Raw genomic sequence first — 17,262 nt, 5'->3', positions numbered from 1 at the left:
TTTTCTTTGGTGAAAGGGATGCGTTCTTATTAGTTTTCTTATTATGGCCATACAGCTTCTGCACTTGTTGGGCTTATGCATTCTCTTATGTTAAAGGGTGAGTTCTTTCTTGCCAGGCTCCTTTTTTAGGATGGCCTCCTGGTAACTTTCTAATAGCAGGTGGGGCTGGTTCAGGACTTCAGGGTAGGGTTTATAATTGTAATGTTTGATCTCTAGCAAAGTATTCATGACCACACCAAAAGCCACCATATAGATTGTCTCTAGTGTAGGCCTTTTTTTTCCCATTTTGTAAGCTAATGCATAAGAGCAGCAGATGCCTGTGTAGTGACTCTAGTCACATTTTACACCCACGAGCCATCTGCTCTGAATCAATAGCCTATCCTTGTATTGAACAGAAAGAGTCTAGCTTTCACCCGGCCTTGTAGTGATTAGTGTGGTCACCTTAATAGTATAATACTTATAAAGTTTAGGAAATGATATCAAACTTGATTATCAAAAAGGTACAAATATTAATCAAATTTGATAAGGTGCAAAAATTTTCACATTATAATTTTCCTCTTAAATGCTAAAATCGTGAATAGTCTGCACTAGGTATAAACATTTCTAAAATGGCAATCCTTAACATAACTACATAAGCATGAAGCAGGGGAAAATTTTAGCCAAACAGGAGCTTGATCTCTAAGAATTCCAATCTTGGCATGTACCTAACTGAAATATGTACAAGATTTAAATATTTAAGTTTGGCTAAATTTATTTTTTGGCCAAAATAAATGTGGAACTATGATTCAGAATGAAAGTAGTAAATGAACTATTGTGCTGCTGCTGCCTTTAGCTTAATGTGACTGGTCTGCAGATTGGAAATGAGACCAATATTCCTTCACAAGCTGTCCAAATAGTGAACCTTCCTTCTTCATTAGCATCATAGGGTCATCATATTCCACCAATTTTCCTGCAACATCACATTATATTCTATCAGTACACATTCTGTAGCACTTTTGCCTTAATTTTGTGAACTCTAATTGTCAAATCTGCTCTGAAATTCTGAATTCTACAACTCTTTCTTTAGTTTCAATAAAAATGGTCACTAACGCATGGCACAGAAAATTTTAAAACTCACCATCGCTAATGGAAAGAACCTTTGTGCAATCCATTACGGTTGGTATCCTGTGTGCTACTGTTATCACAGTGCAATCTGCAAATTCCGTTCTTATTGTTTTCTGCAAAATCATGTCAGTTGTATTGTCTATTGATGCTGTTGCTTCATCAAGCACCAATACCCTGCTTCTTCTCAATAAAGCACGCCCTAGGCAAAATAGTTGTCGCTGTCCCATGCTCCAGTTTGCTCCATCCTCCACAACTGATAGGAAATACAATATTTAATTAGTACATATTGGCTTTGTATGTCAGATTCACTATTTCATATCAAATTCCAGAATAAGGATTTTATTTTACCTAAGGAGTCTAGTCCCTGATCTTTCTCTTGTACTGCCTCTTTGAGTTGGCATTTCTCGAGCACCTTTACAAGAATATGAGGGGGGTGCATCAGCATCCAGAAGATTCCATGTTTGCACAATATATTGAAAATTTAATTCCTGATAAAAAGCTTTACCTCCCAAATTTGTTCATCTTTATGCTGGCACAATGGATCCAAATTGAATCTTACGGAGCCATTGAAGAGAGTAGGGTCTTGAGGGATGATTCCAAAACGTGACCTTAGGTCGTGAAGTCCTATTGAACATATATCAATACCGTCAACTACCATCTTCCCTGCAACTGGTTCCACCAACCGAAACAATGCCCCAATTAAGGTTGTCTTCCCACTGCCAGTCCTGCCAACAATACCAATTTTGTCTCCCCCTTCAAATGTGCAACTGATTCCTTTAAGAACCAGTGGTGAATCTGGTCTATATCTTATCTGCAAGACATCAAAATTTTATAATGTTATCTGTCTAAAATCTGTCAAATATGAATCCCAGTGCACTAAAACTTACCTGTAAATTGCTTATCTCCACTTTACCAACTAAAGGCCAGTTTTCTGGGGGGCGGCTGCCTTCAATGACTTCTGGAGCTTCACTAGGTATATGGGTGTATTGTTCTAGCCTCTCCACACAAATGATATAGTTGGCTAATGTGCACTGATTTTGGATCGCGTATACCATGCTCATATTTAGCGAAAGACCATAAGATAGTGCCATTCCAATTACCCCTGCATTGTTTGTTGTATTATTGCAATGAAGATTTTATCTACTCCCAAAAGGCAAGAGAGAGAGAGAGAGAGAGAGAGAAATATTACCAGAACTAAAAGTTCCAGGAGGAAGCAAAACCATGCACAAGGCTGCTGCTGCGAGAACAATGGCACAGAGGGTCTCAAGCCTCTGAATCAGCCATTCATTAGCTGCAAAATTGTGGAAGAATGGGCTTGCATTTGTATCAATAATATCAAGACTCTTAGAGAAGAACCTTTCTTCCTCCTTGAAAGCTCTGATTGTTATGGCTCCAGCTATAGATTCAGCTAAATGGTTTGCAACAAAAGACTTTGTTGTACCATTGATTCTCATCAACTCTTTTGCTGTCGCAAAATAGTATTTCTGTTGACAAATTTTATGGAAAATTAGGTCATAATTCTCATAAAAGAGTGTTTATTTAATTAAAAAAAAAAATTAAAAAAAAAAAAAAAAAAAAAAACTATGATAGGTTCCTAATCTGTCTTATTTCTTTCTATTAACTTAGATGTAGATCGAGAAGTCAGATTATATTCTTTATTTTTTTGGTTGAATTTAGTTCAGAATTTGAAACCATGGACCTTCAGGTGAAATAGAGCAGCTACTGCTCAATGGTACTACTATGTGTCGGGATTGATTAATAGTCCTGCACTAGCTGTGTCATTATAAATGACGAATCTTAGTCCATGACGAGATATAATAAACTATTTGTGAACTTTCTTGTTTTTCTTCTCAACATACAACTCTTTTGGAGGCAGAAGTTATGTAGTGGTAAAGCTGTACAAATATTTCTCTGTTTACCTGCAATTGTACTAACATGTAGATCACAGGTATGGAGACAAACAATACTTGCCAAGTGATAACAGCTAGCACTCCTAGATTGGCATATGCATTCATAGTGACCGCCATGGATAAGAGAAGGCTTATAGGAACATCAATGTCAACAATGCTCAAATCAGAAGAGACCTGCAGATTAAGGGTGCAAAAGAAGAAAGGAAGCCCCATAACATTAGTTCTGAAATACCCTACCAGACCAGCATGCATCAAATTCTTGAAAAATTTCATGACAACTTAATGCTCACCCGACTTAGTATCCGTCCAAGGGGTGTAGAGTCATAGAAAGACATTGGAGCACGAAAGAGAGAACTCATCAACTGTGAAAAAAAAGATTTCGATGCTTTTAAGCCCAATGCAACAGCAGCCAGAGATCTAATTAGTAAAAAGAATGTCGAGGAGGCTCCAATGATGAGGTAAACCACAATCAATTTCAAAGTGCTGACTTGAGGATTATCAACACTGGTGGCCATCCAAGAGTTCTGTAATATCTGGCCTGTAACAAAGATCATATGACATATAGCTGCAATAGAAAGGTACAAGTAGCCCTTGTTCTGATTAAGGTATAGTAAGTATGGCTTAAGGCCAGTGTCTCCTGTTTCTCTTTCTTCCTGTTTAATCAATTGATCCCCTTCAGGTGGTACATGTTGTTTCTCAATATCAGTTTTCTTGATCTTCTTGATCTCCTTTGCTGTATAGCTTTGTCTTTCGGTTTCAGATGTCTTAACCTCCGATGGCCTTTCAGCTCCAGCAGTCTCTTTGTGTGCATTTACCAAATCCAAAAATTCCTGACTTGAATCCAATAATTGGTGATAAGGGCCTGATTTTAGGATCTCCCCATCTGACATCAGCTGCAAACAACAATTTTTCATTAGAACATGATTTATCAAATAACAAGTGCTCTTTCCATCCTACCTCAAGGTTTTTATCAATAAAGGATGTCCGAACTTAAACATTTTACTTTTACCCATTTTTTTCACTCTCATCTACTCATTCAATTTTAAATCTATATCCTTAATCTTCGTGCTAAAACTAATTCTTATCTAGCCCGAGCTTAGAAGATGAGGATAGCAGTTGACATCTAAATAGAAGATAGAAACTGTGAATTGTTGATACTGATGACTGGCAATATCTGATAGATCTGTCGAGCCTTGGGGAAGCTCAAGATAATTGAGATGACAACTGACAACACCCAAGAAAATTGATCCAAACTTCTTTAATTTCTGAATACAGAGCACCTCGGACTACTTTTATGGGCCATGGGTGTGCAATAGAGTTATAGCCTTATAGGTTTAAACCAAGTTAATGAAAGGCTCCTACAATCTGTTATACTGAAGCAAGACGTCTTTTGGGTGATGAAAATTCTAAGATTTATTTCAAGAAGAAAGCTGCACTGAACATCAGGAGAGTAGTAGTTGACTCACCAAACAGCAATGAAATGCCGGAAGAAAATCAACTTGATGTGTCACAAGTAAGACAGTCTTTTCGGAAAGTGCTTCCATAATATATTCCTGCCACAATTTTAGAAGACATAATTATCAGTTTATGCTAGGACTAAAGAAACAGAAAATTACATTTTTAGGGTGAAGAAGTTACATTGAAGAGGCTAGTTGCAGTATGTGCATCAACAGCACTGAATGGATCATCTAAAAGATATATGTCAGCGTCTTGGTATAATGCACGAGCAAGTTGGATTCTTTGTTTCTGGCCTCCGCTTAGATTTACTCCTCTTTCCCCTATTTCTGTCAAGTCACCAAATGGAAGAAGCTCAAGGTCTTTCACCAATGAACACCTCCGAATAGTTTCTTGGTACCTTGGCTCATTCATGGCAGACCCAAAGAGAATATTGTCACGTATTGTCCCTGTTTGGATCCATGCTGTCTGGGATACATAAGCGATCCTCCCATAAACTTCTACCTGAAAGACCAAACCAATTTAAAGAATATAAAGCTAAAAGCACAATCATGTGCCCAACAGTTGTACTAGTACGGGGATTGATTTGAAAACTTACAGTTCCCTCCATCAATGGTACTTCTTTAAGAATTGCTGCTAGTAATGTTGATTTGCCTGAGCCAACTTCTCCACATATAGCAACCTTTTCACCAGGTCGAACTTCTAGATTCATGTTTCGTAGTGTTGGTTTTGATGGATTCATGTCCCAGGAAAGATTCGCAGACCTCATCAAAATGGCGTGTTGGGCATTGCTTTTCTTCTTGGAATTTTCAGTCTGAAGCTCTGGTGCTTCAAGAAACTCTGCAATACGTGTAAAGGCAACCCTTGCTTGAATCACCACACTGATAACATCAGGGGTAGCTCTGATAGGGTCTTGCACAAGACGCAATGTTGCGACAAAAGTAAATACATTGCTGGCATGTAGAGGAACACTGAGGAAATAACAAGCTCCAAATGTGGCAGCAGAGACTAGAACTGGGGATGACCAAAAGAGAAAACCATTATATGCTCTCCACAAATGCAATGCCTTTAACCACTTAAGTTCCACTTCCCTAAAGCGCTCTATCTTATCCTTGAAGTAATTCTCCCATGCATACAATTTCAGAACCTTCATGTTTACAAGAGCCTCAGAACAAGCCTTCAGCCTTGAATCTTGTTCAGCCATAAGCTTACTTTGAAACTTATGCTGTAATTTTGCAAGGGGGGCGTTACAGAACACGGTTATCACAATCATTGTTAGTGCTGCAAGTGTAGCAAGTCCCACTGCATGAACTAGAATACATAGAGCAATGCAAAGTTGAAGGCTTGTAGTCCAAGTCTGATGAAGCCAGAAAGGAAACTCGCCAATCCGGTAGGCATCAACAGTGACATAATTCATTATCTCTCCACCAGAATACTTTATCCTTGCAGCATTTGACAATCTTAGCTGCTTCTTGTAGATTGCTGCAGTAAGCAAGGACCTCACTCTAAGGCCAATCAATCTGCTTCGAAAATACCACTGTCTCTGTGACAGAGATTCCAAGGTCTTTGCAATGAAGAGTGCAATGGCCAGAACATACCCTTCATTTTTAAAAGCCTCTTTGCCCTCTGCAACCTCAATGAAGGCATTCAGCAGAAGAGGTCCAGCAGATAGGGTAAGTATCTTCAGAAGGGCAAAGAACCCAGAAATCAGTATATCAGTACGATGGCATGCGACAATAGTCCATAGCAATGAGGGCTGTGAGGATGGTTCATCCATTTTCTGTTTACTAAACTGATCCATGAACTGCAAGTAACAGGCTTCCGCTCTGTCTGCATCTCGTAATTTGGGAATGTCCTCTTCTTCTAGAGTCTTCTCCTTACCTAATGTCATCAAGGGATTCAACCACCAGAATGTCAACCTACTTAACAACCCTGCTTTAGCAAATAGAGAAACTTTGTCTGCTGCATCATTTTTACAGCTGCCATTAGCCTCGCCGTTCAGAGGAGTATAAAGGGTACTTCCACAGTCACTCTCTCTAGTATCTTCATCTTCGTACGAACCGTACCCCTTGTAAGTACATACCAACAACAAAGTTACTCCTAGGAAAGTCAGGATATCCAAGGCCACCTTAACTGTTGTTTCATGATCAACTATGGCAGCAAAAATCGCGATCAAGGAAAAACTCCCAGCAGAAATGAAAGCAAAGATTGACAAGATTTTCAATGAGACTCTAGAGAAGCACTCCCCTTTAAGACTAGCTGATAATCCAACCGACACCCACGTAAATCCTTGAAAAAAATACAAAACCCACCAATGAATTGGTGATGCAGAATGACCATTTCTCAACTTCTCCTCCAAAATCCAACTTCCTAAACCTATGTAAACTAGTCCCAAACAACCATTATAAACAGCTGATGATTTCTGCAAGGCTGAAACACGTCTAAAACGAGGCGGTAGCTCGACTCTCTTAGAGGATATGTTTGTAATCATGTTGAATAAGAGCACTGCTAGAAGCAGGACATCAAAACAAATGATAAAGGCATGATTCATACATGAAGAAGGATGAGTAACAAACTCTAATTGAGGAACACAAGTAGTATTGATATTTGAACAAGTATTTTGCCCACAAAATGTATTCCAGAGATCTTCCATCATCATTTTTCAGCCTTTCTTTTTTATCTACAGATTCTGCATCAAAATACAGGTACAAACTTATCAGATAATAGAACTTAACATTTTGATCATACTATAATCTTCATTAAAAGATAGAATGATCAACAAATATGAAAGAGCAAAAACTTTTTGCAATGTGATTAGTTTGGAAAACAAATACAAAGTCAATATTTTTATTCTTGAAGTATACAGAAAAGACGTGACATTTTGAAGAAAGTTGTACTGAATTTTATGTAACTTATAAAATTAGTAGGATATAAACAACGAGGTCATTCTTTAATACTACTAACAGCTGATTTATTTCAAATCTGCCACCAAGTTCTAGGTAGTTGCCGACTTACTATACGATATACTTTCGCTGCTTTCTTTTATTTGTCAGCCTTTGGACACGCTATTTTAGGAGTTAATTAGATCAGGTAAATGAGCGACTTGATTAAAATCGAGAATAGAGAAGAGTAAAGTACTACGTGTATAAATTATTTAGATTAATTTGTTCCTTCTCAAAGTGCGTGAAACAAAAAAAGTGTGTTGTAAACTTACAAACAAAAGAAAACAGAGGAAGTGTAAAGAATTTAATATGTAGAATAAATATTTGAGAGCATACATCACCTTATAATACATTACGGAGTATATAAGTCCGTTTGACACATAATACACTATATTTCGTGTGATGTCTCCCAATTTCCCAAATAATGTTTTTTTCCCCTCTATTTAGGGTGCAAGTGCTACAAGTGACATTTGTTTCAAAAAAATAATAAAATTTTTTTGAACAGTAGTAGGATTCCTTATTTCATTAGATTTTGTAATGCATTAAATATATATTAATCGTTGCACATAATCTGTAACGGAGGTAGTATTATATTTGTTATATTATCCTATTATCGTGTACAAGTGTACAACCTACGAAGGAGATGGTTCATACAATTTTTGCCAACAATTTGCGGAAAAATCAACACAATTCCGTAGGTAAGAAAATTGATAGGATTCGTGAAATAAACGTTTCATTTACTATAATTGTGTGAACAATGTGTTACCTCATTACCTGATGTAGCATGTACGTATTAATTTGTCATGGGAGTGATGGGACTAAGGAATAACCTCATGTTCCTGTCAATTATTAATCATGTACGCCATAAAGTACACTTTTTACTGCAACTTAGGTGTCAAAAGTGATGATCTAAAATGTAATTTTTTTTCGTTCAACTAAAAAAAACTAATCATGTAACAATAACTTGAGCAATTATTTTCTATTAGGGGTCCTAAGGGCCTGTTCTCATTGATTGAACTCAGCTGAGCTGAATTGAACTGAACTGATCTGAAATGAACTGAATTGAATTGAGCTGAACTGAACTGAACTAAACTAAACCGAACTGAACTGAACTAAAATGAATATTTTATAAGAGAAGGAAATTAGGAGCGGAGCGGAACTGAACTAAACTGAACTGAAATGAGCTGAGCTGAACTGAATTGAATTTCAACGTAAGAGAACAGACCTAAGTATTAATCTTTATAACAGGTCACGTTTACATTGTCAATCGGTTTTGACAAAGTTTCATATGTGGCTGGTGTGGCCAGTCACAATCTCTCTTCTCTCTCTCCTATTTCTCTTTCCTCTTTTCTTCTCGAATTGCTGAGATTATCATCAATTGAATTCATTTTTTGAGCCAATTTTAATTATTCGGTCAATTTTGACTCTTATGTTCATACTGATTTTATTCAAAACAAATTGGATTGATCGATTTCTCGATTCTTGGATTTTCCCCAATTTTTAGGGTTCTTTCAACTTCATTCTTTATTGTTCGAATTTAAGCAATTAAGCCGCAAATTGTAAGAGTGCTGCTTGTTCAACTCGTCGACGCAAAACCACCGACCCTTGGCTGCGATGCGGTGAGAAGTGGTGCGAGGAGCAAGGGACGCTACTATTACTTGCGTTACTACTAGTGTTGTTGCTGTTTTGATTGGATCTGGGTTAAATTTGGTATTATTAATCCCTCTAGTAACCCCTTGAGTAAATTGGTTGATTCTTGCTTAAGTGTAAGCTTGCATGATTGAGATGTGACTCATGTGAGTGTGACACAGAATTGTTGTCATAGTTGAATCAGCTACTTTTTTTTAAGGGTGAAAATAGGACTTCAATTAATTAGTAAGAAAACAACTACAAATAGTTGAATCAGCTACGTTGCAACTAATAACAACTGTTTAGTCAAAGATCATATACTTTAAAATCATTAAAGTAATTGGATACAATTTACTAAACACAAAAAACTCATCATCACCATATAAATTTGAAACCACCACATAAATTAATTTTCTAATTTTAGTTGGGAATTGTTTATAAAAAAAATAAAAAAATAAAATAAAAAAAAAATAAAAAAATAATAATAACAAATTACTGTTTTTTCATTCAGGAATAATTTTTGGGTATCATTTATGCTACTCCTAGTGTGTAAATGATAATTTTCTAACTTCCTAGTGTGTAATTAGTTAATTACAACAGTATAATAGTATTGATAATTTTTTTTTTTTTTCCACTTTCTTACCCGCTACTTCCTCATCTTTACTCGACATATCATTAATTAGAATAGCCACATAAGACTTTTTTGTATGTCACAAACTGCGACCTTTCGCTCTTAAAAATTTGTGCTAGCTCATCCATTTGGTCATGTTGCTATTAAATACAGAGGAAATATCAAATTAAGGGAGAACCAAAAAGGGTGTAAATTCGGATAAATGGGTCTGATATGGTCGGATCGGATCGGGTAAGTTTTTAAAGTTAAGTCATACTAAATTGTATATTCACGCGAGTTCAAATTTGAATTGGATATTTTTCGAATCGGTTTCGGATCGGGTCGAGTCGGGTGTGCTTTTGACACCTGTCTGAACCATAACAATTAATCGTCATGTTTCTATTTTCTATTTTCCAGCCTCCTCCATATTTTTCGGGGGTAATGTGGTAAACTGAGGGTTGATTAAATAACTAAAGACAGAAAATGGGCAAGACTCTCCCTTTCATTCAATAATTGCTTTCAAATCGAGTAGATGTGATAGATCGGCAGAGGATAGATGGTTTTACCTATCTTCATGTATTTATTGTCGAAACTCCCAACACTATTACATATTCTTCTTTCTCCAAGTTTTTAACGCTTTGCGCCACATATTTTAGGGCTGCCGAGTATTACTTTATGGCTTTGGTTGTTTAGTCATTGACGGATCTAGGATTTTATATATCCACTCAATTTAATTATACATACCAACAAGACCCAATTAAAAACCTTTTTTTTATTTTAGTTTTTTACAAACACAAACAGTGATACTTTCACTAAATAAGTCAAAACAAAAGACTTTTAGAGCTAATTCAAGAGTACGTATTAAATTCTAATACTTTTTAAAGGGGTTTGTTGTTAAGTAACGTCATTGTATACCTTAATACATAATTACATATTCATTCTGGACCATACACATGTTAATCATCGTTATAAAAAGTATATTTCATTATAATACTATAGTACTATTCCCTCCGTCCCTAAATTACATTCCTACTTCTCTACTTCTCTAGAAGTAGGAATGTAATTTAGGGACGGGGGGAGTACTATAATACTCCAATTATACTAGTGTCAAAAGGAGGATAAACATTATACATACAGTGAGTATATCATTAATGAATGAAAGAACAATTACTCCATTTTTATTCACTTTATAATTCTTCGAAACCTCCCCTTTCAGCTGAACCAAACCATTAAAGCCTCTTATTCTTTTTGTCATGGTTTAAAAAGAAATAACAATTAGAATCCTTAAAAATAGGGTCTCGAATCATTAAAAAACAAATTTTATTATATGATCGAACTATGTTAATGAACATAAAAACATAGTATTAATCTCTAGATTTAAAAGTGAAGCTTAAAATATACTCCATACTTCGCATAAACTTAGAAACAAGCGTACCGTTTTAAGCCTTGGATCGTTACTCGTAGTCAACTGGTGATGATACTAAGCTGTGTACGTAGTGTAGTGTAAGAGTAGTTGTTCCTCCTCCTGCTAGAATGTATAAGATCTATATGTTAAACATGCACATTTATAATTATGTACTAAATAATAATTACGAAAAGTTGAGAACCATCTCGAGGAGAAACATAACATAAAAATCACTATATGAACATGTTCGGCAAAATTAATTAGAAAAATAATGCAAAATCGAAACTTACTTGAAAATGAAGGATATATACACGGCGTGCACACTTTGCACGATGGAATTTTGATATTTATGTACTAGTATTACAAAGAAACAAGAAATCTAGTAGGACGATATGAATGTCCTTCATTAGATTCTTTTCAATAAAAATAATATTCGATTTTTTCTATAATTATATACGGAGTAGGGAGTACCATATAAGATCATGAGAATCTCGGTATTAAAATCGGCTTTAAAGAGAAAATAAAAGACGTAAAGTTTCTTCAATATTAGTGTGGGAGTATAGTTACTCCACGCCACTATTTGATGAAATAGGAACGTTAATAATAATGTATAGTTTAAGAAAATAAATAAAAATGATTTAGAAGTAAAAATTTGTGGAGATAATTAGGGCAACGTTGAAGGCTACTGTAGTTGGTCTGCCCTTCTCTCTTTGATTTATACTCCAACGTACTTACCCGATTTTGAAAGAATAACTTTTTCAACGATTTTGATTGAATTATTTAGGGTTTTTTGTCGTTTTGTGATAAATGCATGAGTCTCTTTATGAAGAGTGGACCTATTGATTCGATGTCAAAATTAATTTGAAGGTCCTTGCTTAGCATATTGAATGATTTTTGTGTTGTTTTTATTTTGATTTTGAGTTGTTGATTCTATGTAAAACTCTTAGTTGAGGAGTATGTGGTGTGTGTAGAGATTGAGTATTGAAGGTTCGGAGGTAATAAGAGTATGTTGGTATAACGTCGTATCATCGATCGTTTGATTAATGATGAGATTTTGGGATCGATCATGTCGTGATTAATAATTGTATTGACATTGATTTTGAGGTAAAAATGGACGGAATTACTGTGATTTTAAGGTGTGATTGTAAAACGGTATAAATGTAAAAGGTTGACGTATTGATTTTTATATGCATGTGTATGTGTGCAAATTGTTCCTTACCGACTTGCACTAGATAGGACACTTTGTTCTGGTTTAAATCGTTGTATTATCCACTTTACTGTAAATAGTAAATAACAATTGATCGGGAATTTATAATCTAAAATTTTGATAATGTATTAGGGAGTTCTTGTCTAGATCTAATTTAAGAAAATGATTGTAGAGGTACATCCAATTCTCAATATTATTGTGGTCTATAATGAAAGGTAAACTCTCATTTCAATAAATAAATCTTGATGAATTATTAAAAAAAAAATCATAAACGTTGTATATTCCCTCCATTCTTTTAAAATTGCATGTTTTTTTATTAGATGCATCACTTTCTATATGTGAAAATTTTAATTTAGATACATCACTTTCCCTTTTAGTCAATAAATTCTCTCTACCTTTTTCATATCACACGGACTCTCATTATTTTTTCTATTTATCTCTCTCTACTTCATAAATTGCATAGCAGTTCGCAATTTCAAAAATACTACATCTAATAAAAAACAAAAGAAGCATATTTTTTTTTTAAGATAAATAGAGCAATATATGTAAAATTTCTTTTAAAGACTAGTGGTGCAATATTGAAATAAGGAAGGAAATACATGAAAAACTAATCAATTAACATATACTTTGTACTACGTATAAGTATTATTGTATCATTATTGTTACTTTTATAACCTTGCCCTTAGAAAGTTGATGGAGACTTGGAAAGGACTAAAAGAGAACTTGAAATGGGCAAGATCCACCTTTGCTCCATGCTTTTTTGTGCGATTTTTATGCTTTTTGGATACAGGATGTCGGGTATGAATTTTGCTACAATTTGACCATATTCATCTAATAACCACAAGTTCTTAATCATCCAAGTTATGTATTTTGCCACCATCTAATTCATTTGCCAAACATTCCTACATTCTTCGTTTAGAACAACTCGATGCTAACAAGCTGATGCTTTATGATTCAAGTATCGAATTCCATGTATATATGGATGTTGTCATAATGATATATATATACTTCGTTTTTTTTTTTTTTTTTTTTCAAATGAGCCATAAGCGTAATACAAATTACAAATGGGATAGAGAACTTGAACTTGTGAACTATGGTATGCAGACCCTGAGTCTTAATCACTAGGCTAAAACCTCGAGCATAGTATACTTTGTGAGGTGTGTACCATTTCAAAAAAAAAAAATGATTTTGTTCGTATCATCAATCTTTGTGAATTGTTCCCTATAATTAACATAAATGAAATTATAACACTACAAGAAAAATCACTTTTCGTAGCGATTATTTCGTAGCGATTGTTCATTCGCTACAATATGTAAGTATGTTTGTGAAATAATTAAGGATGTCGTATCATTTTTACAATCGCCATGGTTTTCCCATCTAAAATCGATACGAAAAGCATAATAATACATATCCACACTATTTTTACACATTTATATAATTTTGAGAAATCGTATCATTTACAATCGCCACTAAATCCTAAAAATCGATACGAAAAGCCTTTTCAACACTAGATATATAAATATTATTTGAAAAAGAATACATAAAATATGTCATAGCTTATTGGTGAAACATTTAATATAAGAGTTTGAGGTTGCATGTTCGAATCTTGTAAAGATCATACGCATGTTTTTTTTTTTTGAAGAAAATGAGTTGAACATTTATAGCGATTGTAATCGCTACAATAATCACCACGATTGGATGTAGTTTTTCGTATCGATTATTGAGGCCAACCCCTGCGATATTGAAAACCACTACTAAAGGCTAAGGCAACGGGAGATATTGTATCGAATGACCATTCGTTGGGAAAGTTTTTTGTTGCAATTACAATCGATACTAAAGGTTAAAATAATCGCTACGAAAAGGTTATTTTCTTGTAGTGTAATTACGACATTTAAACCTTCTATCTAACCTCGCGTAAATGGTATTGCCTTATAATAACTTATTACCTAAGCGACCACAGATTGTTAAAAATGGATTAAGTATTTCTTTTAATTCTTCTATGTGCTAGTGGTTACTTAGGGCTTGTTCTGCAATATTGAACAAAACTTAACTAAATTGAAATGAAATAAATATTTTATAAGCTTGTAAAGAAAATTAGGAATTGAACTGATTGAAGCTGAACTGAAATTAAGCTGAAGAGAAGAGACACTTACTTGGTGTGGTATACACGGACCGGGGATTCCATGTGATCAAGTGAGATGAGCCAACGAGTGGATTGTGGGTGTAGAGACATGATTTGAACCAAAAAGAAAGAAAACAACAGCAACTAAAAGGCTCAAGTTAAAGAAGTTAGAGTATTTGTCATCAATTATCAATGTCATTAGTTATCTTCTAGACAACGCATGCAATGCAAGATGATGAAGCACTATGGAAACCACTAGTCTCGCTCTAAACTTGCATACTGCATAATTGCCTGCATTTGCATACCAATAAATCAATAGCTTCCCCCAATACTGTACTTATACTCACTAGTTATAGATATTGACCTTGAACCAATTGAACGTCTGGACTCAATTTTACTTGACTTGAACAAATTAAATGTATGTCTAATTGACAACAGAGTACTATTATTTTATCAACTTAATTAAATTAAAATTAAAATGAAGCAACTTTATGACCAATGATGCAAAAAAGATTTTTAAGAAACAAAGAGATATTATAATCATACGGAGCACTATAATCATGAATTGACGTGAGTACAAAATTTCTAGTCGAAGGTCAATTGACAACCATATGGACTATAGAGAGTTCATTCATTAAATTCATATAATCTATATCTATATCTATACTTAGTATTTAAAAAAGAAAACCAAAAAAAACATATGTCATCATTCTAATTACACTTCCCTATCTTCTTCTTCAACTTAATGTGCCACATGTCGTTTTACATTTTTTATTTTTAATTATACAAATTTTCTTAACTCTTTCATTAAACACTTCATCTTCATCTCCTCTCTTTAATTCAACCTTTTTATTTTCTCTCTTTGATTTTAGTCCCTCCAACTTCTTTCTATTAAGTTTCATTTCAAATTAAAGTCCCAAAATTTTTATTTCTTTAATTATGTTTTCATTTACATATTACACTCACAATTATTTATTGGTATTTCCTCACTCATTTCTCAATGCAATTTTCTATTAACAAGCGCATTGCACGGGTCAGAAGGCTAGTTAATATAAATTGTCAATATGCAAATAAATGTCAATTCCTTTTTCTTCTTCCCCTTTGTAGTATCTTAAAATGGAAAATCATAAGGATTCGTCTCATGATCTATCAACTTCACAATTTAATGTACTCAACTTAAATAGCAATAAGTAGTTAAAAAAACCAGTAGTCACGTACCCAACCACACAATGCAACTAATATTATTTAATGTATAATTATTTCTAGCGTATGTGCATCTAGGATGCACGGAAACGGATACGGACACGGACACGGACACGATACGGACACGGGAAAACGGCAATCCTAAAATAGGGGACACGGGTACGGCGTATAACAAGGCATATAATATATTAAAAAAAAAACGAGAATTTGACAACTAATTCAATAAAACACTAAATAATTAGCCTCAAAACACACAATTTTAATTAAACAAGTAAATGAACAAAGTGTACGGACATAGTCGGATACATATCAAGAAACCATCAAACCAGACATGTCTTAATAGTACTCTTCAAGTAATCAAACAAAACTAGAAACATAACACAAAATCAAACATCTCATCAAGTAATCAACAAAACTGTCAAAACACGGTGGTGGGCGGTGGTTGTCTGGCTGACGACGAACAACAAATTGAATTATTGAAGCAATTGAATTTCAGAAAATCAGAAGTTCTTACACACTTACACTGATTAAAACCCTAAAAAATTCCCCAAATTAGCATTACTCGAATTCACTTCAGAATCACAGCAATTGTTGAATGGCAGAAATTGAGCTCCAGTAAAGATAACAATGGAGCTCAATTGTTGAATGGCAGAACACCAAGAAATAAGCACGAAAAGGCTGAAATTGAGCTCCATTAAAGACAACAATGGCGGAGACTCAGAAAATGAAGACCGATTAAGTTCTCTCCCAGACTCCATTCTCACCGACATTCTCTCACTTCTCGACATCCAAGGATGCATATTCAGAACTTTAATTGACTTTTAAAAAAAAAAAGTAGAGAAGAACCATACCTGGTGGCTGACACGGACGACGGGCGACAAGGTGGGCGGTGGAGTGATAGGTGGTGGCTGAGGACGAGCAGGCGAACAGCAAGGGCCAGGCCAGCAACTCCAGCAACCCCCGCAACAATGAGAGATGAAGGCCACGAGCAGCAAGGGCCAGGCCAGCAACCCTGACAACCGGCAAGGAGGCGAGTGGCGGTGACGGAGACAGCAAGCCGGCGGTACGGTGAGACCTACAAGTCGGCGACTGAGCAAGTGAGCAGCAAGGGGTTCAGTTGAGACTTGAGAGGATGAGAGGATTGAGAGTTTGAGAACTGGAAACTTGGAAAGAGGTAGAGAGGCAAAGCATAGGAATTTAGGTATTTCGCGTGTCCATACCAAAACGGCCCGTGTCAGCCCAAGACACGGCCCGTGTCCAAAAATCAAAAACGGTTAAAAAAAATCGGACACGGTTTTCTGCGTGTCGGACACGTGTCGCCCCGTGTCTCATCCGTGTCCGTGTCCGACACGCGTGTCGACTCGGACTCTTCAGATTTTTGGCGTGTCCGTGCATCCTTGATGTGCATGCCTTATTATTTTTTAGTATTTCCTCCTTTTAAGTTGACAAACGAAGTACGTAATCAAATCTAATGTACGTTGTTTTGCTGATACACCTTTCTAGTTCTTTTAATATATGGTCGAAAAAAAAAATCTTTTTAAGGTGTTTTAATTTACAAATTAGTGTGTGATCCGAGTAATGCCCCGAATTGCTAATTTCTACTTGTTTAGTTTGCTAATTAAGTTCGACTGTTTTTCTTAGTATCTTGATAGTCATCTTGAAATTTCATAAGTTG

At 35.2% G+C, this 17,262-nt stretch overlaps 1 protein-coding gene across 1 annotated transcript; it reads right to left on the bottom strand.

Moving 5' to 3' along the window:
• Window positions 1–806: 806 nt before the first annotated feature.
• On the bottom strand, window positions 807–11,740 carry LOC110729522 (ABC transporter C family member 10-like). Its single transcript, XM_021909256.1, has 13 exons — window positions 11,346–11,740; window positions 11,086–11,178; window positions 5,068–7,158; window positions 4,653–4,973; window positions 4,481–4,567; window positions 3,305–3,907; window positions 3,024–3,188; window positions 2,294–2,588; window positions 1,992–2,206; window positions 1,610–1,915; window positions 1,453–1,516; window positions 1,118–1,357; window positions 807–949 (listed from the first exon to the last, which is right to left on the bottom strand). The coding sequence occupies exons 3-13, from the start codon at window positions 7,126–7,128 to the stop codon at window positions 834–836; spliced, it is 4,473 nt and encodes a 1,490-aa protein (XP_021764948.1). The 5' UTR covers window positions 7,129–7,158; window positions 11,086–11,178; window positions 11,346–11,740; the 3' UTR covers window positions 807–833.
• Between the last annotated feature and the right edge of the window lie 5,522 nt (window positions 11,741–17,262).

This window comes from Chenopodium quinoa, unplaced genomic scaffold (genome assembly GCF_001683475.1).
Source record: "Chenopodium quinoa cultivar QQ74 unplaced genomic scaffold, ASM168347v1, whole genome shotgun sequence".
Lineage (NCBI taxonomy): Eukaryota > Viridiplantae > Streptophyta > Magnoliopsida > Caryophyllales > Amaranthaceae > Chenopodium > Chenopodium quinoa.
This window is presented reverse-complemented; position numbering and strand designations above follow the sequence as displayed.

What these genes read in the sequence shown, in the direction of transcription:
- LOC110729522 (XM_021909256.1), bottom strand. Translation starts at nt 7,128, where the DNA reads ATGATGATGGAAGATCTCTGGAATACATTTTGTGGGCAAAATACTTGT. An exon ending in TGGAGATAAGCAATTTACAG is followed by an intron (nt 1,916 to 1,991) that starts GTAAGTTTTAGT and finishes GATGTCTTGCAG; the next exon opens with ATAAGATATAGACCAGATTC. An exon ending in GGTTCTTTCCATTAGCGATG is followed by an intron (nt 950 to 1,117) that starts GTGAGTTTTAAA and finishes GTGATGTTGCAG; the next exon opens with GAAAATTGGTGGAATATGAT.